The sequence below is a fragment of the Tachysurus vachellii genome, chromosome 6, assembly GCF_030014155.1.
Source record: "Tachysurus vachellii isolate PV-2020 chromosome 6, HZAU_Pvac_v1, whole genome shotgun sequence".
In the NCBI taxonomy this organism is placed as follows: domain Eukaryota; kingdom Metazoa; phylum Chordata; class Actinopteri; order Siluriformes; family Bagridae; genus Tachysurus; species Tachysurus vachellii.
Genome location: NC_083465.1, coordinates 23,588,301 through 23,612,855, shown reverse-complemented (window position 1 = coordinate 23,612,855; position 24,555 = coordinate 23,588,301). Strand labels below are relative to the sequence as shown.

Sequence of the window (24,555 nt, the reverse complement as noted above, 5' to 3'; positions counted from 1 at the left end):
CTCAAGTTCTATGCAGTTATTTTACGTTACAGTGTAGTGTTTTGTACAGTCTGCATGCACTGGCTTTCAGCACTCACATTATAGGCAGGTGGATTTACGCAAGCTGGAGTGAACTCTTTGGATGGATTTATGAGGTTGAGTTCAAAATCATGCTGTTACATCAGATGGGGAGTGAACCAGAACACACAGGACATGTATCTTTTTACAGATTTCTACAATTTCGATAGATTTCCATCTTGAAAACATGACAAAATCTTTATCAGTTTATGACTTGTGCTGACGGTTTCACTCATAAACCTGCATGTGATTTTAAATAGATTTTTGTTTTGCGAAAACTTTTTGAATCGTCTATCCTGTGTGATCTGGTTTTAAATCTGTAAATACACGTACACAGTAGTACTTTAACAAGCAGCAAAAACCTGACCAGCAAGATTTCAATGTGTCACTAGAGGGTGACAGTAGAAATGACAGAACTTACAAGACAAGCAAATGTTTCGATCAGATTAAAAATGGTGCATTCTCCATTTAAAAAAGATTGAACCGGTATGTACAGCTTTGCTAATCAATATTGACTTTATGCGCACATTGTTTCTAGACATATAAACAACTTTTAACCCCCCCTGCCCACACACACACACACACACACACACACACACACACACACACACAATCTTTCACTAGTATATCTTTTAATCCTCAGCTTTGAATAAGTGTTTTTAATAAATAAATAAGACTGAATTGCCATCACATTTATACTCTCTCTCTCTCTCTCTCTCTCTCTCTCTCTCTCTCTCTCTCACACACACACACACACACACACACAAAATCTGTTTTCGAGCAAAGTTTACAACAGTGGTATATTAAGCAAATGGTCTAATGTGACTAAAATAGCACCTGTCCAAATTCATCACAAAAGACACACACGCCCATGCACACACTCTCACACACACACATACACACACACACACACACAATCTGTTTTAGGGTGACTGTTAACACAGTGTCTTGTGAAGCTAAAGGTCTAATGTGGTTAAGATAGCACCTTCTCCAAATTCATCACAAATAATGTAGTTTGTATCCTACAATATCACAGACAGACTTTCCATTCTGTACATCTGTTTTGTTTTTCTATAATACTTCACCTCACTCACCTCTCCCTCTCTCTCTCTCACACACACAAACTCATACACACACCCTAAAATCCCAACACTCCATCTCTTACATCCTCACACCACATTAGCAGTAATAGTCTAACCATAGTGGTTATTGGCACAGCCACTGCGCCAAGGCTAGCATATGTTCACTGTGTTGCGTTAGCGCTCTAGAGGGCGCTGCTCTAACTATGTCTGTGCCTCTGGAAGTGGCAAACCCGGTTCTCGTGTCATTGTGGGTGGAGCCAAGCCCTTTGCTCCTCGACACATCAATACGCTGTGTGAGCTGCCAACTGCTGCATCTCCCCCATTAAGATTCCTGTATGGGCGGAGGGGTGGAGTTCGACGAGGAGGCTGAGCTCCACGCAGGCACAATGATGGAAAGCTAAAGCCCACCAGGCAACAACCCGGACAGGAAATGATGTCATCCTGTTCGGGAGGAGGAGCCAGGCGGACAGGAGCACGATGACCACGGTATCCACTGAGCCGCACCCAAGGCACCCGGCCGACTCCCAGCATGCTGTTGTTATTGTCCAGGCGAGGCAGGGGTGGAAGGGATGGAGGTCCATTTGAAATAGGTACTGTCCAGCCATTAGGCTGCGGGCTGACAGAAGAGGAGGATGAATAAGAACCATGAAGGAAAGGTTTTGCTGTTGATCTCAGAGCACCCTCTGTTGCATCAGGGGAGCTGTTGCAGTCCATGGGTTCAACCCGGCACAGTCCCTCCATTTCTCCTTCTTTTTCATCCTCCTCTACTTCATCCTCTTCGTCCACCCTCTCCAAAGACACCATCTCCAGATCCAGCACCAAGCCGGAGTCCTGCCCAAGATCATCTGAGCCACTGACTACCTTTTCTGTCTCTTCTTTTTCTTCATCTTTCTCCTCCATGCTTTCAGTTTCAAGCTCATGGAATGAGGTCAAAGGTCGACCCAGATCAGGAGTGCAGGGTAAGGACTGGCACCGGCGGGGTGGGCCTCGAAGTTTTGAAGTTGCACAAAGTGGTGGAGAGGAGGAAGGCTCAGGGCGTGGGGGCAAAGTGAAGGTCAGGGAGATAAGTGATTTACTGGGTGTGTCAAAGAGTTTGATTCTCCCACCATTGAGGTCATGGCGTAGGGAGAAGGGGTTGAGACGCACCGGTGTACCCACACATGGACTCAAGGCAGGCGGCAACAGGGCTGACTGACTCCGTGCCAGGCGCTGGGTGCCCAGCTGGTAAGGTGAACTCCGCCTCCTGTATGGGCTCTCATCAGTGGCTACGGGTTCTAAGAAAATCAAAAAGCACTTGTGTGACACAGAGGAATATAATATACACAAATATCTGCTACTCGCAGAGTGAAGTGATAATATGTGATAAACAAAACGTGCTGTTATAGGAAATGAATCAACTGCTTTACACCTCCAGTGTTGACTGTGAGCCTCTAACACCACAAAAATGCAACACATAATCTTTCATTCTTTTATAGTTATATTTAGTATTTTAGAACGTCCATGAAACACTTCAGTACAGGAGACTCCCTCTTTAAATGTTAGATAAACAACTCCTTACAAACAGCTTCAAAATATCCATCCATCCCTCTATCTAATTTCTGTACTGTTTATCCTATGCATGGAACATGAATCCAATCCCAGAGTGACAAACTAGGCTTGTAGCTATCGAATATTTTAGTAATCGAGTATTCATTCATTTCTACCGCTTATCCGAACTACCTCGGGTCACGGGGAGCCTGTGCCTATCCTGAGTGCCAACCCATCGCAGGGCACACACACACACACACACTCTCATTCACTGTAATCGAGTATTCTAACAAATAAAATGTATTTTTGCTTAATTAAAGACCAATATTAAATATACAAGAGAAAATAAAGCAGGTCTCTTAAAATGAACAACTAATTGGTTTCCTTTTTTAGAAAAATGAACTTTTATTTTTTAAATGCATAGTATGCAGTGCATACAACAATATTTTCTATCAAAAATAAACATTTAGATATTACCCATTGTTTCTCTGTCTGTACTTGTACTGTGAACAGTGACAAAGTTGACTGAGAAGATTTAAGTACACTTAAGTGCCATACATTCTGGGTTTTAAATGAACTCTTTTCTGAGATGCAAAAACAAAAAAATAAATTACTTTCAAATTACTTTTTTAAAGTATCAAAACTAAGGCATACAGTAAAATAAATAAACAAACAAATAAATAAATAAATAATAATAATAATACAAAAATACTGCCTTTAAGTCATGCAACTTACTGTAACTTTCAGAACTGAACTAAAAGATTTACTGTCTTCTTGGAATGCTTTGTGGTATTTAAGAGGCAAAAAACATGGACAGGAACTTGGAACTAGAGGCCATGCATGATTTCATACTGAGTTCAAGTTCAAGTTCAACTTTATTTGTATAGCACATACTGAGTGCTTTAAGCATACATATTAATCAGAATATAAAAGTCTCTTTCTCTCTCAACATGTCTGTGCTTTAAAAGTCTTTAAAAGAGCATGTGATTGCAATGGAGAAAGGTAAGCATATTAACATGCTCAGAACTGAGGCTTGCCCTGCACTTTGAAGCAATGTTTCCTGCTGCTGAAAACAGACGCTCTGATGGTGTGGATGTGGCCGGAATTTCTCCTGTTTGTTTCTTCTGTTTGCTCATTGCCATTGTTATCGTGCCCTTCCATTTTGCCCTCAAATCAAAAGACAGCTAACTCCTCTCGTCTCCTTCCGCTTTGACATAAGTGCGTTGTTACACACACACACGCACACACACACACACACACACACACACACACACACACACACACACAAAATAATTGCACAAGAACATGAAGTGAGCTTTAAAATGAATTAAAAGAGGCTTTGAGGTAGAGGAATTTGCCTTTACATTTATGTAATCGAGTTACTCGAGGAATCGTTTTAGCCCTATGCCAAACCATTGCAGAACAAATCACAGACACTCACACACATTCACACACTACGGACAATTTTGAGATGCCAATTAGCCTACAACACATGACTGGGGACTGGGGGAGCAAACCAGAGTACACAGAGGAAACTCTCACAGCATGTGGATATGTAAATCTCCATTAAAATCCCTTTCATATCCGTGACTCAAGAGTTTCCGTTCTAAAATTTCTCAATTTTTCTAATGAACTTTTCAAGAATTTTTTTTAAATAACAGCTTTTTTGTTCTACTGTATTTATGGTCAGGTTGTTTTGAATACCAATGTGAAATAACATCTAAAATAGTGAACGTAAGCATCCTTCAGAATATTTTATTTACTTATCTTAACTAAATGTGGTGAATTTAATCTTGTTTGTTTCTAAATATACTTAATATAATGGTATGGTATTCTCACCTAGAATAACAGGTGCCTCGGTCTTTTCCCTTTCCCTCTCCATCCTCTCCAAGGTCACAACAATGTCAGCAAAGGAAGGACGACTCTTTGCACACATCTACCAGAAGAGGGCAGAAACACACACTTTAACATGGAAGACAAATCTGAATGCAGCAAATGATAAATCTGAAGGTACAAAATAAACTGTGAGATACCTTTAACAATGAAATATGTCAGAATTTTAGTAAAATGTTTAATACATTTAAATATTAACCACCATTTAAAATACTTTTATACTCATACAGACTGAATGTTAGTTTTGATTTTATTGAAGGTTTTATTAAACCGCAGTGTTGTTGAGTTCTTAAAGGTGGTTCATTTTTTAAAGTGGTGGACTACAGAAGGTTGTGAGTTTCAATCTCAGGACCACCAAGCTGCCACTGCTGAGCCCCTGAGCAAGGCCCTTAACTCTCAATTGTGCAGATGTATAAATCACATAAATGTAAGTTGCTCTGGATAAGGATGTGTGACAAATGCCTTAGCTGTAAACTAGTTCATGACTTTTTTACTGTGGGATGTGATCACCTAGTGGTTAAGGTGTTGCACTTCTGATTAGAAGGTTATGAGCTTGGACCACCAAGCTGCCACCACTGGGCCCCTGAGCAAGACCCATTGACTCTCATTTGCTCATGTAGAAAATAAGATAAAAATGTAAGTTGCTCTGGATAATGGTGTCTGCCAAAGGCCATAAATGCTGATTAATTGTCTGTAACAGCAGCTTTTATATCATTATAGTTTTTATAAATAAGCATTTAATTTTTTGTAGTGACAACCTGCACACAAAGAATTATAAAACGCATATAAACAGATTTTTTTTTAATTAATAAAGAAAAAACATTCTTCTTCTTCTTCTTTCGGCTTTTCCCTTCAGGGGTTGCCACAGCGAATCATCTCTCTCCACCTAACCCTATCTTCTGCATCCTCAACACTTGCACCCACTAGCTTCAAATCCTCATTAATTACATCCATATACCTCCTCTTTGGCCTTCCTCTTTGCCTCCTGCCTGGCAGCTCCATGTCCAACATTCTCCTACCAATATACTCACTCTCCCTCCTCTGAACATGTCCAAACCATCTTAATCTCGCCTCCCTAACTTTGTCCCCCAAACGTCCAACATGGGCTGTCCCTCTGATGTACTCGTTCCTAATCCTGTCCAATCTTGTCACACCCAAAGAGAACCTCAACATCTTCAGTTCGGCTACCTCAAGCTCTGACTCCTGTCTCTTCTTCAGTGTCACTGTCTCTAAACTATACTGTCCTGTACACCTGATATTTTCCTATCATACAGAACTCCTGACACCTTTCTCCACCCACTCCAACCTGCCTGCACTCGCTTCTTTACTTCTTTCCCACTCTATCCATTACTCTGGACTGTTGACCCCAAGTACTTAAACTCCTGTACCTTCTTCACCTCTTCACCCTGTAACCTTACTATTCCACTTCCCTCCCTTTCATTCACACACATGTACTCAGTCTTACTACGACTGACTTTCATTCCTCTTCTCTCCAGCGCAAACCTCCACCTCTCCAGGTTTTCCTCCACCTGCTCCCTGCTCTCACTACAGATCACAATGTCATCTGCAAACATCATCGTCCAAGGAGACTCCTGTCTGACCTCCTCTGACAACTGGTCCATCACTATAGCAAACAGGAAGGGGCTCAGAGCCGATCCCTGATGCAGTCCCACCTCCACTGTGAACTCCTCTGTCTGACCTACAGCACACCTCACCACTGTCCTGCTCCTCTCATACATGTCCTGCACCACTCTGACATACTTCTCTGCTACTCCTGACTTCCTCATACAGTACCACAGCTCTTCTCTTGGCACCCTGTCATACGCTTTCTCTAAGTCTACAAACACACAGTGCAACTCCCTCTGACCATCCCTATACTTCTCCATCAACATTCTCAGAGAAAAAATTGCATCTGTTGTGCTCTTTCTCGGCATGAAGCCATACTGCTGCTCACAAATTTCCACCACCTTCCTTAACCTAGCTTCCACTACTCTTTCCCACAACTTCATTGTATGGCTCATCAACTTTATCCCCCTATAGTTGCTGCAACTCTGCACGTCACCCTTATTCTTAAAGATCGGCACTAACACACTCCTTCTCCATTCCTCAGGCATCCTCTCACTTTCTAATACCCTGTTGAACAAACTAGTTAAAAATTCCATTGCTGCCTCTCCTAGACACTTCCAGACCTCTACCAGGATGTCGTCAGGACCAACTGCCTTTCCACTTTTCATCCTCTTCAAGGCCTTCCTGACTTCATCCTTTCTAATCTTATCTACTTCCTGTTCCACAGAGTTCACCCCTTCTACTCTTTTTTCCCTCTGATTTTCCTCATTCATCAGCTCCTCAAAGTATTCCTTCCATCTCCTCTGTACACTCTCCTCACTTGTGAGCACCCTTCCATCTCTATCCTTAATAATTCTAACTTGCTGCACATCCTTCCCATCTCGATCCCTCTGTCTAGCTAACCTGTACAAGTCCTTCTCTCCTTCTCTAGTGTCTAACCTAGTGTACAACTCGTCATATGCCTTCTGCTTGGCCTTAGACACCTCCCTCTTCACTCTGCAAACATTGATAAAAAAAACATTGATCTACTAAAGGTAGACTTATATGGAAGGAGTAACTTTTATGGAAGGAGTCTCCAGTGTTATAATGTCAGTGAAATAAAACACTTCAATACATTGAACACTGGACCATATTTAACTACACTCTAGATGACAACACATTGTATTGAATTCTTTTAATTTCTTTTGTATAAAAATATACCTTGTTGTGATTTATTTCTTATCCTTACAGTAAGTTATGTGAAAATACAATATAACAATCAGAGCAACTTTCATCAATTCTTTTAGCTATTATTCAATGTATAAGGCTCCATAAGTGTAGTGAAGTCAAGAAGTCAAGATTGGATCCGGAGTGGCCGCTGCGTGCTACTGCCGCACCACCATCTTTGAAAAGATCACCATAACGATCTCCATAAAGTCAACATAAGATATTAAATAGTCTAATGTGGATTATTTTTTAGGTCTTTTTTGTACTTTTTGGAAATGTACACAAGCAGTGAAATTGGTTTTGACAGTAAAAACACACATATAGGATACATCTTGTTTTTCTATAACACTTCACCTTTCTCTCTCTCTCTCTCTCTCTCTCTCTCTCTCTCTCTCTCTCTCTCCCTCCCTCCCTCCCCCATCTCTCCCTCCCTCTCTCTCCATGTGTGTGTTTCTCTGTTCCTTACATTGCAGCAGTTAACAGCCAGGCTAAGGAAATCAGCTGGACAGTCTCCAATCATTTGCTCAAAGGTTTCCACATCCAGTCCAAAATCCTACACAGAGACAGAAGCAGTGGTGAATGTGACATATTATGTGACATATTATTATGTGACATATCACATATGACATTCATTCATTCATTCATTTTCTACCGCTTATCCGAACTACCTCGGGTGACGGGGAGGTAGTTACATAGATATATATATATATATATATATATATATATATATATCTATATATATATATATATATAGATATATATATATATATATATATATATATATATATATATATATATATATATATATGTTTTCACTTATTAAACAAAAGAAATCAACAAAAAATGATTATTTGATATGAGGTGAAAGTTATAAGTTATCATGATATGTGCCCTAATGCCTTGTGTTTCCCCCTTGTGTTTCCCCCATTATTTTGGCTGAAATAATGTCAATGAGACATTTCTCTTAGCCATCTACCAGTTTCTGACATCAAATGGAAGAAAGTTTCCCCCACTCTTCAATGCAGAATTCTTTCAGCTATGTGAGGTTTAAGAGTTTTCTTGCATGCACAGTCCATTTCAAATCACCACACAGGATCTCAATAGGATTTAGATTGAGGCTTTCCATTTTTCAGCCAGTCCTTGCTGGATGTTTTAGATCCTTGTCATGTTGCAAGGTCCAGATCCACTTCAGCTACAATTTTTCAACTACTTGTTTGATTATATATCATAATAACAGTAACATATGAAGAATTCAGTGCTTATGTGTAGTTTCTAACACTTAACACATTTATGGTAATGTTTTGTATCGTAGTACCTCAGTTCGAGGTAGGACGTCTGGGTCGGCCTCGATCCGAGCAATGATCTCACACAGAATGATGCCGTACGCAAAAACATCCACCTGTAGGGAGAACCCGATAGAGCATTACTGTGTGATTTATATCATAAACTGGAAAATAAACAATTGTTTACTTTCTTATAATGTTGACAATCAGGCAATTTTTATTTAACTCTCTACAAATTCTATTTGAACAATGCCCTGTATTACAAGCAAATAAACACAATAAAAAGTGTATTAGAAAAATGTTTAAATAAAAATAAAAATAAAATAAAAATAACATGAAGTGGAGTTAATGTACCAATGTTGTTTATTCATATTTGTATAATAATATTAATAATAATAATAATAATAACAACAATAATAATAACAATAATAATAATAATAACACTAATAATAATAATTGTTATTATTATTATTATTGTTATTATTATTATTATTATTGTTATTATTATTATTATTATTATTATTATGTTTTCTTTTGGAGTAAATACAAACAAAAAAAACTTCTGTCATGAAGACAAAAATGGTTTTATTACCCCTGCTGGCACTTACGGCCTGTTATTTTAGAAGAGGATTATACTGCAGTGCCTTCTATAGACTTTCAGCTCATGAAGTCAATTTCTAACAAATCTCCTTTGTGTATAAGAAGGAGGACCTTAAGGGTGATGATGCAGATTCATAAAATAAACCAGACACTGCTTGTACATGTAATTCTATAATTATACTTCTATTTTTATTTGATGCTGCATCAGCAAAAAAAAGTAAAATTAGTTATTTAAGGATCATTAAGATGTAGGCTCTACGATCAAAGCAGAGGACCATAGTCTACAGACTACATATAAGATTAAGTATAAGACACATACTTAAAATTAAGATGCACCTAATGGGAATTCATCATATTTGGTTGTATTAATAATGGAAGAGGTTGTGTGTAATTGTGTTTGCAAGTTGTGTGCTTTTTTTTTTAATAAAAAATAAATATATATATTTTTTAAAAACTTTATTTTTAGACTATATAATTCTGAATTATTATTATTATTACTATTATTATTATTATTATTATTATTTAATTTTTTTTATTAATTTTTTAAATAGTAACTAATTTGTTATTTTTATTCTACTTTTTATGACAAATTTAAAGCATTTATTAAGTTATTAAGACTAATGTTTCAATCAACAACCCAGAGCCTTAGCCGCCACCAGTATAAGAGAGTAAACAGTAGTGAAGAGTATTGATAGAGACAGTAAAGCTCTTCTGCAAGTCACTCAATAAGGGCATCTGCCAAATGCCATAAATGTAAATGTAAATACCTTTTCATCGTAAAGCTCTCCTCTCAGCACTTCCGGAGCCATCCAATAAGGGGAACCGACCACGGCTAGAGGCTGCTTCTCCACTCCATCACTGCAAGACATTGGCAGGTTTTACATAAACTGGTAAAAAAAAAATATTAACCCCTCCATCTCCTAGGTCCAGACTTACATTGACCAGTCTAGCAACTATTGACCTTTCCTATTTGACTGAATAATTTAAAGCAGGTGGTGGATAAAGGTGGATGTTTGTGTCTGCACAAGATCATCCAGATATGTTTAGTTAAGATAGAAATAGATGTAAGTGTAATTGAGGATAATATTTCCGCTCAGATTGTATAAGGGAAAGTCATTTGGATATCCTGTCAAGAGCAAGAAGCAGTATGCAAATAATATCAGCTGTCTGGTTTCCAGTCACTGTGTACTGAAGGCATGATATATATTGAAGCAATACTGATTAAACTGGGCAGGATGCCACCTGTAATGCATTACTGGATCATACAGTCACATCACAGCTGATGTAAAAAGAGAGAAAGTGGATCACGTCGACATTTATAGAGCACTTACATGTTCGAATAACTTGCAAGCTAGCTAATTTTCCAAAGAAGTACACTTAATAAAATCCCGGAAGTTCAAATCCACAGTCGTTATCTTATTCCGGAATCTTTGGAGGCATACTTTCATGCCGGCAAACATCTTTATGCCACATCAGCAAAAAGAAGGATTATTTAGGTAAAGTGTTCAGACTGAGCCTCTATGATCCATGCAGAATAATCTATACAATTGGCAGCCCACGGGCCTGAATCCAGCCAGCAAGATTATTTGTTCCAGCCCTTCAAGTAGCCTAAGGTGAAAAAGACATCTCTATAATAAATTTAGTTAGGTCGGAAAATGGACCCAACAGTTATGAAGTGATACAGAGCCGGAGTCACGTGACATTAGGAGAGGCTCTCCTGTGAGACGCAAGGACAAACAGGACGATGACAGATGAGAACTTTTGATGATATCATTTCTTATGGTAATATTTAAGTTTATTTCTTCCTTCAGTTTTTCAAAAAGAGTTGGGAAATTCGCTGATGTTGTAAAGCCATATCTCTCAGGCCCCTCATTTGTGATGCTTTTTATGATCTGGCCCCATGACAACTAACTGAATTACCCTGATCTACAGAATAGAAATCACCTGTGTATCTTATACTCAGAGGTAAAATTAAGATGAATCTTATGCCACTTCATTATATTACTCGTATGATTTGCAAATGTGATAATTACTTTATAGTAATTTCTCTTGATGTTTGAATTTATATAATTAAAACAAAAGCAGATGTCCACATTAGGTTAATACAAAAAATATCAGTGACACATATACAATGATAATGACTGCACAATAATATAGAAACTGACAATTATGAATATAATGGAGTCACCGACACAAGGTTTGTGCACCGATACCAATATGTGATTATTAAGAATGACAATCTAACAATATTAATTGATGGGTTTTTCCTTGCTTCAAATGACTGATAACTAAATCATTACAATTTATCTTTGTTCCTACATGTTTTCCATGTTTCAGAGAGTAACCGGTCTCAATTTCAAAAAGAAACCACATTAACTCACATTAACATTCTTTAATCTTCAGGCATCTGTGAAATAACACTGACTCTGTATTGTGTAGTGAGGCTCGAGATGAAAGCCTGTGCGCTTCAATACAGGATCAGGTCACAGGTCGATCATCCAGCATTGTAAACTTCATTACTCTCTGAGTGACTTCTCGAGCTTTTGTGCTGTGTGCCTGATTACCATCTGTTTATATGTTTGACCTATGTCTGATATCGTTGTCTGATAATTGCTTTTTATCAGATGATAAGTATAAAGATAAGTATAATTGGACTTGTATAAAGAACAGCACAGGATGCTTCGAATAGCATGTGATTTAATGCAACAAAATCACAATCATTACTTTACATGCAACTTGGAATATGAATAATACACTACTATGTGCAGCCATATCACAGAGAAATGTCATGAAATCTGCAGGAATGGAAAAACACACTGACCTGTAATCAGGGATTTTCTCTGCCAGACCGAAGTCTCCAACCACGCCAGTGAATACGCCATTCTCACAGCGCACTAAACAGTTCTGCAACATACAACAATGAGGAGTTTCTGTATGCTCAATACACGAGTAAAAATGAGAATGAAAGAGTCTCCAGTGTCAGAGCATTAAAATGTGTATTCTGGTGTGTGTGTGTGCGTGTGTGTGTGTGTATGTGTGTGTGTGTGTGTGTGTGTGTGTGTCCTTAGTCCTTGAGGTTGGTCCACTCCGTACCGCAGCCCAGACATTCCTGATGTTCCAGCAACTTACACCACAATATGAAGTCATTAACGGCAACCTTATAAAACTAGAATGGAGACCAGTAACAGGAGCTTCAAGGCTTATTTGTCGTGTTGTTGTTGTGTTCTTGTGAAATTCCGTTTCGTGTTTTGGCTCCTGAGGTTTTGGTTTCGATCTCAGCCTCTACTATGAGTGTGCTCTATTCCCTGCTGTGGTCCTGGTTGCCTTGATTGTAATATAACCTTGACTGTGTTGTAAATACTGTGTGTATTTGTGTATGTGTTTTTGATAGGGATTGGGTTTTGTCTCTGGTTTTTTTTTTTGGTATAAGAGGGTAGAGAAGGTAATTGTCTTCTTAGTAATTGGTAATAGTTGTGTTTGTGTGTAGGTCAATTAGTCTCTAATCTTAGTGTGTTTCTGTTTGGTATTTTGTTCTTGTACCACCCTGAAGTGTACATGACATTCTTTAACAAATAAAAACGACATGTTCTGGAAAATAATGAGGTATAAGAGATCATTTCAGAAAATCTCTTTGATGTTCCAGGCCTTTGATTATTTTCCTATAACAGCACACCCAACATATTTTATTCCTTAGTAATTGTGTGTGTGTGTGTGTGTGTGTGTGTATCCACCTTGGAAGTAAGGTCACGGTGAAAAATCCCCTTGCTGTGAAGGTACTGTAGTCCTCGTGCAATGTCCAAGGACAGTCCTATCCTCACAGCCCAGGATAAGTATATATCACTGTCCAGTAGCTGCTCCAGATTACCCCCATTGATGTACTACAACCAAACAAACCAGAAGGCAATTTCTTATTTTAGTATTATACACTGTGTTAAATGTATGGAGCTTCAGATTTACAGTCTTATAAAAATCAGAGTCTCACCTCAGTGAGAGCATGAAGCTGCCCTTCATGGACACACACACCTAAAAATCTGTTTAAAAAAACATTTTCAAATAGTCATCAGAGGACAATTTAAGACTAATCAAAAATAAGTGAGGAGAGTTTAGTGTTTGTGTGTGTGTGTGTGTGTGTCTGTGTGTGTTAGACCTGAGGATGTTGGGATGGCAGAGACGATTCATTAGCTGCACTTCTCTCAGCATGTTGGCTTTGTTGCTGGCCAGCGTGTTCATCTTCAAAGCCATCACCTGCCCTGTGATCCGGTGCTGGACCTGAGACATACAGAGGAACATTCAGGAATAACCGAGCATCACTAGAAAACTGTGGGTTCTTGGTATTACACATGTAAGCACTTTTAACATTTATGTAATTCAAGTCAAAACAAGGAAATTGTTCTGCTACGATCACATTCACAAACATGTACAGAGTGGGATGAAATGTCACAGTTCCACGACACTGATACAACATCCAAGACAATACACAGGGCCTATAATACCAAACAGCACTCTCATCAGGAAAGGACAGAGTCGTCTATACTTCCTTGCATCCTTTAATATCTGCAAATAACTGCTTCACATATTTCAACAATCTGTGGTCACGAGTGTCCTTTTCTATGCTGTGGTCTGCTTGGGAGGAAGCTGCAGAAAGAGAGATGCGGCACTGCGACTGGACTGGACAGAATGGAGAGGACGACTGGCTCTGTGGTTGGAACAGAGCTGGACTCACTGGTGACAGTAGCAGAGAAAAGGATCCTTGACAGACTGCTATCTGTCTAATACTACTACTAATAATAATAACAAAACAATGGTTTCAGCAGGATGAGAAGGACGAGAAGGAAATCACTAAATACAGGTTATACAGGGTGCACAAGCATTTATTTTTTCTAATCAGTCAAGTAATAAAAAATTATCGACTAAAAAAAGCAATAAACTGATTTAAGACATGTTTATTGTTTAGGCCACTTGCTTTTGTGTAGTTAAATATTGATTTAAAAACAGGCTACAAATTACAGTCAGAAGACTACACTGATAAGCAAAAAAAAATCAATTCAATTAAATTTTATTTGTATAGCACTTTTAACAACGAACATTGTCACAATGCAGCTTTACAGAAATATATAAATTTAGGATATAAATTAAACACTTTTAAATTTATCCCCAATGAGCAAGCAAGAGAAGACGATGACAAGTAAAAACTGCCTGAGATGGCATTAAGAAGAAACCTTGAGCAGAACCAGACTAAAGAGGGAACCTCATCCTCGTCTGGGTGCAAGAATCTGTGCAATAAATGTGCAATAGATTAAATTTAAAGATGTATCGATACTTAAACACACTCATGTAGATGAGCTGGTGGCTCAGCTAAAACGATTCTGAAACCGTGTGCACTTAATGTAGCAACGAAGCTTATCAACAGAGAGTGAGCAAGCTTCATTAACTACTTCCTTGCCTGCTAGTCTATGCCATCCATCAAATCTAGCACAGTAGTTTGGGTAATTATACACAAGATCAGGATAAGAATCAGAATACTTTATTAAACCTCAGGGGGAAATAAAGTCTGTTAATGCATCTCCAAGTCACCAAAATGAGAATATAAAATAGAGACTCATATACACTAAGGTAATAAATACAAAAATATAAATAAACTAGAATTTAAATAACTATACAAGTATATTGTTGCACAGTGAGAAGGTGTTGCACAGAGGAATTATAAAGTCTGATGGACACAGGTAGAGAGGATTTCTTGGTTGGATGAGTCTGAGACTGAACGTACTCCTGTATCCGTCCAGGACATCATGGACCAGGTGGAAGATGTTGTCTTAGATGGCCAGCATCTTAGACATCATCCTTCTTTCTGACACTACAGTCAGAAAGTCCAGCTCCACCCCCACAACATCACGGCCTTACAGATGAGTTTGTTCATTCTGTTTGGCATCAGCTACCTTCAGTCCGCTGCCCCAGCATGCAAAAAAAATATATAAAATATATAAAATATATGCCACAGACTCATAGAACATCTTCAGCATCATCCTGCAGATGTTGAAGGACCTCAGTCTCCTCAGAAAGTAGAGGTGGCTCTGGTCCTTCTTGTAGGTGGCTTCAAAATTCGTAGTCCAGTCCAATTAGTAATGTTTTTTATTATTAATGTTTATTAAGATACATGGAACCTGGTCATTTCTCAAACCTTGAGATGAAGTGCTGCTGCCATGCACATTCAGGGGTTTTCACTATCTCTTGTGCAACAATAATTAGAATTTAATTAGAAATTAAAAATGCTGCTACAATATAACAAGAATAGAAACAAGTCACAATCATAACAGGAACTTCTCTGGAAAGAAAGCTCTCAGAATATCCCTACCATGGTATAGTTTGATATCAATGATTGTTGCTACTCAGCATGAAATGTAACTCATCCTGGACCTGGCACTCGGGCTGTGTGTGATTTACACTCAGTTTCATATTAGGGATACAATCTGTTAGCTGCAGATTGTGCTGCAATATGCTGGCCAGACTGATGGTGAAAGCAGGCATTAGTCTTATGTTTCCTTTGATTTATATGTGATCTATGATTTATATGTCAGATGTTTTGTATTTTCAACCAGTATTCAATAAGACAGAAATGAGTGATTGTATGGGCACATCAGACTTTATAATTCCTCTGTGCAACACCTTCTCACTGATCTTTTGCAATATGCAAGAAAATAGAAATAACTTATAAAACAGATCGGTGAGAGAACGAATGTTTATAGCTGTTATGGCATAAGTGATAACAGGACTTCGTTCCATGAATGCTCCAAAAAAAAAAAGTAAACAAAAACTGGATACCCAGTATCATTGAAAAAGTGGCAAAAATTTAACTGTAATTTAAAATGACTTTTATTTTTGGAAACGTGACTGTTTTATTTTCTTTTGTTAGGACTGATTTCAATATATATATATTCATTCATATTCATCTTCTACCGTTTATCCGAACTACCTCGGGTCACGGGGAGCCTGTGCCTATCTCAGGCGTCATCGGGCATCAAGGCAGGATACACCCTGGACGGAGTGCCAACCCATCGCAGGGCACACACACACACACACACACTCTCATATATATATATATATATATATATATATATATATATATATATATATATATATATATATATATATATATATATATATATATATGTTTATCTGCATATTATACTTACAGTGTAAGCTATATTTGTATGAAAGTGTTTAACTGTGAAGTGTTTCAGTTTAAAATAAAGATAAGAGAAAAAAAATATATAAGAGGTATAAGAGTAGTACAAGATTTCAGAGCATGCTGTAAATATAGTTTCACTTTGAGTTTAGGGCTGAAACGATTAGTCGACAATAAAAAATTGTCGACAAATATCTTTGTTGTCGAGTAGTCGTTTGTTCTCACGTGTCCTAATGTAAGGGCCTGCAATATCGCGATTTGACCGCTACGGCGCTGTAGCGCTAGAGTGTAATGCAGCCCTAACAAATGCGGTAGAAGAGAACTTTTAAAAGAAGCGCAAATTATGACGGAGTGCAAGCGAATGCGAACAAGCAAGGTGTGGGAAAGTTTTACAAAACTTCCAACCAAAAATGCAGTTGTGTGCAATACATGCAAGGCAGAACTTGCGTATCATGGAAGCACAACGTGCATGCTCGAGCACTTGAAAAGGAAACATCCTGGCACAAGAGGAGGCTGGAATTTCTTCATTTTAATTCAGCACTTATTTGAAAATCCAAAAAAAGGCCAGTGCAGAAAGGACACTGTTACATACTGCTTTTCATTAAACGGAACACTTGTTTTACAAATGAAGCTCTTAATACTGCTGCCAAGAGATGTTTACATTCAAACATATATATATTTTTTTTGTCTGTAATGCAGCTGATTCATTTGTGTAAATTTTTTTTTTTTAATTAAAAGATAACAGAATATTTAAACAGTGCTTAAAAAGAGAATGACCTGTTTAATTGGCTCAAAGTTCATTAAAACAACCATTTCAAAAGCTGAAGTGATTTTCTTTTTTTATATTATACTTAGAATATGCATAAATCAATGTTTTAACTAATTGAAAAAGCTGAATAATCGTTCAAAACTTACTGATTAGTCGTCAATGACATTGACAATAATCGATGATTAGTCGAATAATCGTTCTAATAATCGTTAGATTAATCGATGATCAAAATAATCGTTTGTTGCAGCCCTATTTGAGTTAAGCTACATCCTACCACACCATCACTGATTATACTCCATTACTGTATGAACACACCCCAAGCATCATATTCCTTACATATCAGCTCTCTTATATCATATCAGATTTAACTACGATACAAAGCATCCACATTACAATATGACAAGAGTTACAAACAGACAACACCAAGTTCATACATCTATAGATCAACATGAGCCGAGTTAAAAAGCAGAAAGGAAATACTCCTTGAAAGACTGTAAGGCAGAAGAGTTCAGTCTTTAATTGGGCAGAGCAGTGAACACAGATTTGCTTTGTAGATTTCTGCTGCAGTTATATGCTGTTTTGCATGTTCAGGAGTTCTGCATTATATAGTACGAATGTCAGGAACAGTGCTGGTATTACTGGCTGCTCAGCACTAATAGGCTTTGAGGCTTTCCGTTCGTCCGACCACATGCACATAATACACACATACCAACAACCTACACACATCAAGCCCACTGAGCACCAACTCTCATTAACCTCAGTCTTTCAATAAAAAACTGCTATTTTCTGAGAATTCTCTTCATTTTGTAGTTTATGGTTATTTTGTGCAAACTTCTAACTCCTACAAAGTTTGCCACCATTAATTTCACCCAAATGCTTTAAGTAGAGACAATATCATACACATCTCTCTGCATGATCAGCAATGGAATGAAGGCATGCACTGAAATATTAGGGAAAATTGTACACTGAATGTTTTTACCACCTTACACAACACAAATTCTCTGAATACAGTTTATGTAACTACATGAATAGATAAATCATAATAATGAAAAATCCTGAATTTTGTTTCAAGTTGTAATACAGAGTAGATCTGGGCAATATCATGATGTAGCATCTACATCATGATAAACTGCAGTATTTAAAAAAATAAAATTTCACATTTTTACTTCCATTTGTTGAAATCCATATTTTTATAATTTTAGTTTGTTTTGCTTATGTTAACTTTTACTGATTTTTATAATTGTACTTTTTCCCTCCATTTAATACAGTACTAATGCTTTATTGGTAGTTAGATGACAAACAGACAGACAGAAAGACAGACAGGCAGATAGACAGATAGATAGACAGACAGACAGATAGTTAGATAAACAGATAGATAGATAGACAGAGAGATAGATATATAGGTAAACAGACAGACAGACAGACAGACAGACAGACAGACAGACAGACAGACAGACAGATAGATAGATAGATAGATAGATAGATAGATAGATAGATAGATAGATATCAATAAATCAGGAGTAAAGAGAGAGTATTCACTTAATTGAAACAGGATTTTAAAAAATTTACATGAATTGCAAAAAGTACGCTGTTACGTAAAAGTATGCCGATGAAATTAAAAGAATTGTTAGACAATGAATATTTGAAATATTGAAAGTTGTTTCGAAACAATAAATCTACAACCACTTTTTTTGCAAACTGGCTTTGTGATAATGTCTATCACACTGTACAAATAAAATAAAATAAAGAAAACTGGTGAACTACTAAACATTCCCACACACACTGCCATCTGTGTAGGCAAATCACAGTAATGACATTCAGCACTTGTATACAAATACAATAAAATATAAAGGCCTAATAAATCCATTATGATAAACGTGCGGTATTAAACAGTGTGACTGTCAAACACAAAATGTCAAACCCCAATTAGATGCCAACCTCAAGAGCTTTAAAATGTGATTTAACACTCCTTTTGTGCAAAACATCAGTGCAAAAAGAAAGAATTACAACCTTGATTGTTATTGTGATCAATATCACTCCAGCATGAGAGCACAGATGAGATGGAAAATCATATAAACTAGTCGTTACACTGTAGTTTACCCAATCTTACAAATGCGATTCTGATCAATAAATTTGATTGTTCAAGTGCTTTCCATTTGGTAATAAATCCAATGTTGCATTGGGGTAAATGGTCTATAGTCTGCATACTACAGAGGTTCAAAAACAAAATCCTAAGCTGTCATGAAACAAGCTTCACAATAGTGTTTACTTTGCATTTATCTGTAAAGCGACGAAATCCTCTATCAGTATAATACTGCACATATTGTTCTGTATCTAGTTCTGTATCTAACTCACAACGTAATGTATTCTCCTGCGTCACAAATGACTCAACACAATTCATATCAAAAGCAAACAAGACAGACGTCACGTAGTGTTTGAACACCGTTACACAGGAGATTTTCAAACAATGCAAAAGGAAGTGACGGGAAACAAAAAATGTGTGTTCAAGGTTACCGATTCACACCAAACAGGAGCTTTCTAAGATTCACAAAGAAGTGCCAAAGGTGTTGGTTAAATATTAATGAAGAATACAGGAGGAGAGATCATTCATTTTAACCATTGATGAATGTAAAGCGGCGTGTTTGAATTTGGTGATAAGAAAGAGTTGTACTGTTACGATTGTTATGAATGGCTGATAATATTCAAAATTTGTACTGTTATTTCTATCTGCTGAATTCTCAATTCTGATTGGTCAAGAGGTGTTGTTTATATTTCTATAACAGCAGCTCTGACAAGAAATATGCATGCATTTTTAATATGCTCGTTCTGCATTATTGGTGCCCCCTTGCACCCCTGCCCACTCCCCAGGACTTGCACGACACAAGAACCAGAAACCGGGCAGGGAAAATCACTACTGACCCTTCGCACCCTGGACACAACCTCTTTCAGCTCCTCCCTTCTGGCAGGCGCTACAGAACTTTGCTTACTAAAACTGCCAGACACAGGAACAGTTTCTTTCCCCAGACAATCACCCTGATCAACAACTCACCATAACTATATTCACTGCTTCATATCTATAAGTACTGCATTATCAGAACCGTCAGTCATCAAATCATCCGTATATGTCACACACAATACTGCTGCTATATATTGTACAAAAAGTATAATATTGCACAATATTGTTATTTGCACTTCCCACACTTTATGTAACTGATCAGTCATATATTCTGTACTCATATTTAATACTCGTAATGTCTATTGTATCACATCTGCATTGTTGTGTATAGTCTGTATTATCTGTATAGTATAGTGTTATTTATGTCTGTACTTTTGAGAGTCACAAACAGCTGGAACCAAATTCCTTGTGTGTGTTAACACACTTGGCCAATAAACCTGACTCTGATTCTGATTCTGGCATGTACAGTAATATCTACAGAATCCAATTACAGGGATTGCGGATTATGCCACAAATAAATTGTTAAAGAAAATTCTCTCTAATAGTTAAGCTGGTGAAGATGTTTATATAACATTTATAGCAGGAGTCTTTATTGTCAGCTCTTTGTGATTCTGCATTGTCAAGACTATGGGATTTCTGGTTTCTGAGTAAACCTTTCTTTGTCGTAGTAAGACAACTAGAGGCTGGTGGACTCTTTGTGCTATAACATGCATATTTAAATAAATAAACTTGCTTTATAGACGTTTTACAACTTAAATGGTTAAAAAAATCACAAACTGCATTTAATTAATGAATTTAAATCTATCATTGTTCACAAACTGTTGTTGGAAAACAATCTTATACAGATAATTTTCAACTGATGCCCTAAAGTGTTTTATTCTTCTTATAACAAAACACTCATAGCATTCACATGAACAAAATTAAATTAGTTAATAATAATTTTTATTTAATAATTATTACAAATGCAATTTATTATATTTTATTTTTAACCATTTATAGTAACATTAAAAGTGTCTCATTTTTTATTGCTATGTTTTTTAAATCATAATTGAATAACATTTAAAAGAATAATAATTATTATTTTGAAATCACATAAATAATAAAATTGTGATATCAGTAAAGGGCAGCTTACAGTAAATATTCTCTATTATGGAAAACAAAACAGAAAACTCACCTTGAAAACTTCAGAGAAGAAACCAGAGCCGATCTTCTCACAGAAGAAATCGTCGATTCGTGCCAGGCTGGACACAGCGCTCCGCAGAGCCCGGTATGATGAAGGTCGCATGCGGTTTGGCCCATGGAGTCCATGTACAGGTGGCTCCCAAATATCTGTGTTCGTCTCATCCTGATCCATAGTGATGGATGCAAATACAGGTTATGACAAAGTTCTGTTGGACACTTGTCCCATGGCTCAAAGAATATAAATAATCCTTTTGCTGAAACAGCGTCTCGGCTCTTAGCGTGATGTCCACACACGTCCGTATTCCAGAAAAGGAAAAACCGATGAGCGTCCTTTTACTAAGCACACGTCAAAGGATTGTGGTGAAATTGTTTTAAATTCCAGATGATTATTTTTTTCATTTGCAGGGTGTATCAGGTTTAATTTCATCTAAAGCCTCTGGTCTTGGGTTCTCTCCTGTGTGTGATCACCCTGTGATTACTTCCCTTTGTAAACTTGATAAGTATGCATGCTCCTAGGATGAAAAAGACAGTAAGTGTTTAATGACTCTTTTAATGGCTGGGGGTGGTCAAAGCTAGAAGATAAACACTCCTGGCCCTCCTTCTCCTGTCCTCGTCTCTAATGCAAATACGCCAGAGCTGCTGAAATAAGAAATAACAATAAATCTATAATGTTTATCATATTCTTATCAAGAAAATGACAGCCTCTGTGGTGCCTTTGCTGCATTAGTCTTATAGTCAGAGTGAGTGGATTTCCTGCTTAACTGAGTAGGTTTTTTTAATACAACTGTGATGGGATAAAATTCCCTTGAGATGGTAGATTTAATTTACATTATAGATAATTCCGTTACAGTTAAGGACTGGATACATTTGGGATGGATAATCCACTGTAAAGAGGTTAATAAAGATAACGCATGGATGGATGAATGGATGGATGAATGGATGGATGAATGGATGGATGGATGGATGGATGGATGGATGGATGGATGGATGGATGGATGGATGGACACAATTTGACCAAACAGGCATCCCAAGTAAGAAGAAACCTAAATAATGAAATCATTCACTTTTATCTTCTAATTTGATGTTCAACCAAAATGCATCTTTAATAATAGTAATTAGTATATTAGTATATATATAAAAAAAAGCACCAAATCTACAGCACAAATAGGATAATCTGCTTAAATATTCAATTGGATTTCATTTCTAATAGGGTGCTAGTAACAAGTGGGTCTGTTTCTGCCTGCTATTTTTAATCCAGTAAAATTGGATAAACTTCACTGTGCTCGTATGTATAGGGATTGGGGTATGAGTTTTTTTATGATTTGGATTAGCGTTATTTCATTGTTTACACCTCAGGAGTAACTATATAGAAAGGTCTAAAACAACTTTACAGATCAAACTGGAAGACAGAAGAAACTGATGGCAAATTTGATAACACTACTTGTCAGTCAGTGTTAGTAACTAGTAGGCCTATGTCTGCTTTATTTATTTTTTTATTTGTTGGGGTTAATCGAATGGGTCTCAAATAATTTGTCTCAAATATTACTGAATTACAAAGTCTCTCAAAGAATTTGAGTCTGGTTTATGTAGACAGCTTTACCCAGTTCATCCAAACTATTAGTCTGATAAATAAGTACAAATGAAACCAACAGAATAGGTGAATTTTAATCTAGGACAGTATAAATGCTTTGTACTTGTGGATATAATTTGATTAAAGTTTGAGCATGGTTTGTGGTCATTAAAGACATCTTTATATAATGTATCCAATCTGGCAACCCAAAAATTCCCTTAAATCCCTTTAAAAATATAAATATTAGAAATGCAGCCAACTGAACATATAATTACTTATTGGGTTCAAGTAACTAGTAGGTCTAATTTAACCCACTAGGAAATTATAAATGCTTTATGTTTGTATATACAATTTTTTATTATTATTAATTTGAGGGATTATATTTAATCTGGCAACATCTGTAACCCTGTATAAAGAATGAAATGATGAAAACCCCTCGTTTGTTTCTAACATATCCAACACTGAAATAATAACTCAAGTTATTCGCAGATATGTTTGTGAAGTAAGGTGTGAGAGAGAGGAGCAGTTTCACCACGTTGCTGTGATCAGTTTATTATAGGGGATTATTATAGTGAGGGATCCACTGCGGAGATCCTTCTGCCCGGAATACACACGCTAACAGCGCGGATTTTACTCTCAATATTATGCGGATTTATGATTTATCCGTAATTCCACAACTACATTCATGTCCATTGATCGTTATTTAAAGTACATTTTTTTCTCCTCTATAAAACATCCGACTGTGAACAATTCGCCGGTTTAATCCCGTTTGCTCCACCGTATTTAACCATGATTATAGATATATAAAGACAGCAGCTTACCTTATTTCCGCGATATATCTCTCTTCAAACAACTGAAAATACAGGAAGTCGTGATTAGACGATGCTGCGGTCGTTAATCTTTCCACCTTGGTCTGGTTTTTCAGCGTCGGCCCATCTTCGGATTACCGTCGGCTTGTCTCGGCCATCGCTCGCTAATCCTGCGCTCTGATTGGTCAGGATTCGGGGCGCGCCTGTAAAGGGGAGGGATATAGCGGACGCCGGGGTGCAGCGCATGCGCAGTCCAAGCAGAGCAGCGCGGCGCTCATGTTCGCTGTCAGAATCAGAATCAGGTTTACTGGCCGTGTTGATGTTTAAACACACAAGGACTTTGGTTCCAGCTGTTTGTGACTCTCGAAAGTACAGACATAAATAACACTATACTATACTATAGACTATACAATACAGACTATACATATCTGGTTACAATACAGACAATCTGGTTCTTGTATGGTACAAATCCTGGGGGGTGGGCAGGGGAGCACCAGTTATTTTTTTTCTGCTGTTTTTACTGTGTGTTGCTGTCTGTTCCTGTCCTGTTTTTTTATTATTATTATTTATTTATTAATTAATTTATTTATTTATTTATTTTGCTGCTCCAAACCAGATGGTGATGGATGTGCACAGTCATAGTTCCTGACTCCCTCGTCACTGTGCCAGGCATTATTCAAATAAACTCCAGAGAAATTGCATAAGTGAATAACTAGAGCAAGGAAAGAAAAGTTTCAGTTTCGAAATGAACCTCGAACACTTTCTCTTTTATTTTACGTTACACATAATATAGGGGTTTGTAAAATGTTATTAGACATGGGCCCCTGTAATTTATCTTATTTAAACATTGTAGTGGCCAAAAAACATTCAGG

At 37.2% G+C, this 24,555-nt stretch overlaps 1 protein-coding gene across 3 annotated transcripts; it reads right to left on the bottom strand.

The window, feature by feature from the left end:
- tesk1a (testis associated actin remodelling kinase 1a) lies at positions 1-23,842 on the bottom strand. 3 transcript variants are annotated; one of them, XM_060873016.1, is made up of 11 exons: positions 23,696-23,842; positions 21,297-21,943; positions 13,362-13,483; positions 13,197-13,245; positions 12,946-13,092; positions 12,036-12,118; positions 9,982-10,072; positions 8,647-8,730; positions 7,798-7,884; positions 4,506-4,602; positions 1-2,413 (listed from the first exon to the last, which is right to left on the bottom strand). In XM_060873016.1, the coding sequence occupies exons 2-11, from the start codon at positions 21,474-21,476 to the stop codon at positions 1,341-1,343; spliced, it is 2,013 nt and encodes a 670-aa protein (XP_060728999.1). In that variant the 5' UTR covers positions 21,477-21,943; positions 23,696-23,842; the 3' UTR covers positions 1-1,340. The 3 variants fall into 3 exon arrangements, with proteins under 3 accessions (XP_060728999.1, XP_060728998.1, XP_060728997.1); XM_060873015.1 differs by having other exon boundaries at positions 21,297-21,940; XM_060873014.1 differs by having other exon boundaries at positions 21,297-21,816.
- Positions 23,843-24,555: the final 713 nt, after the last annotated feature.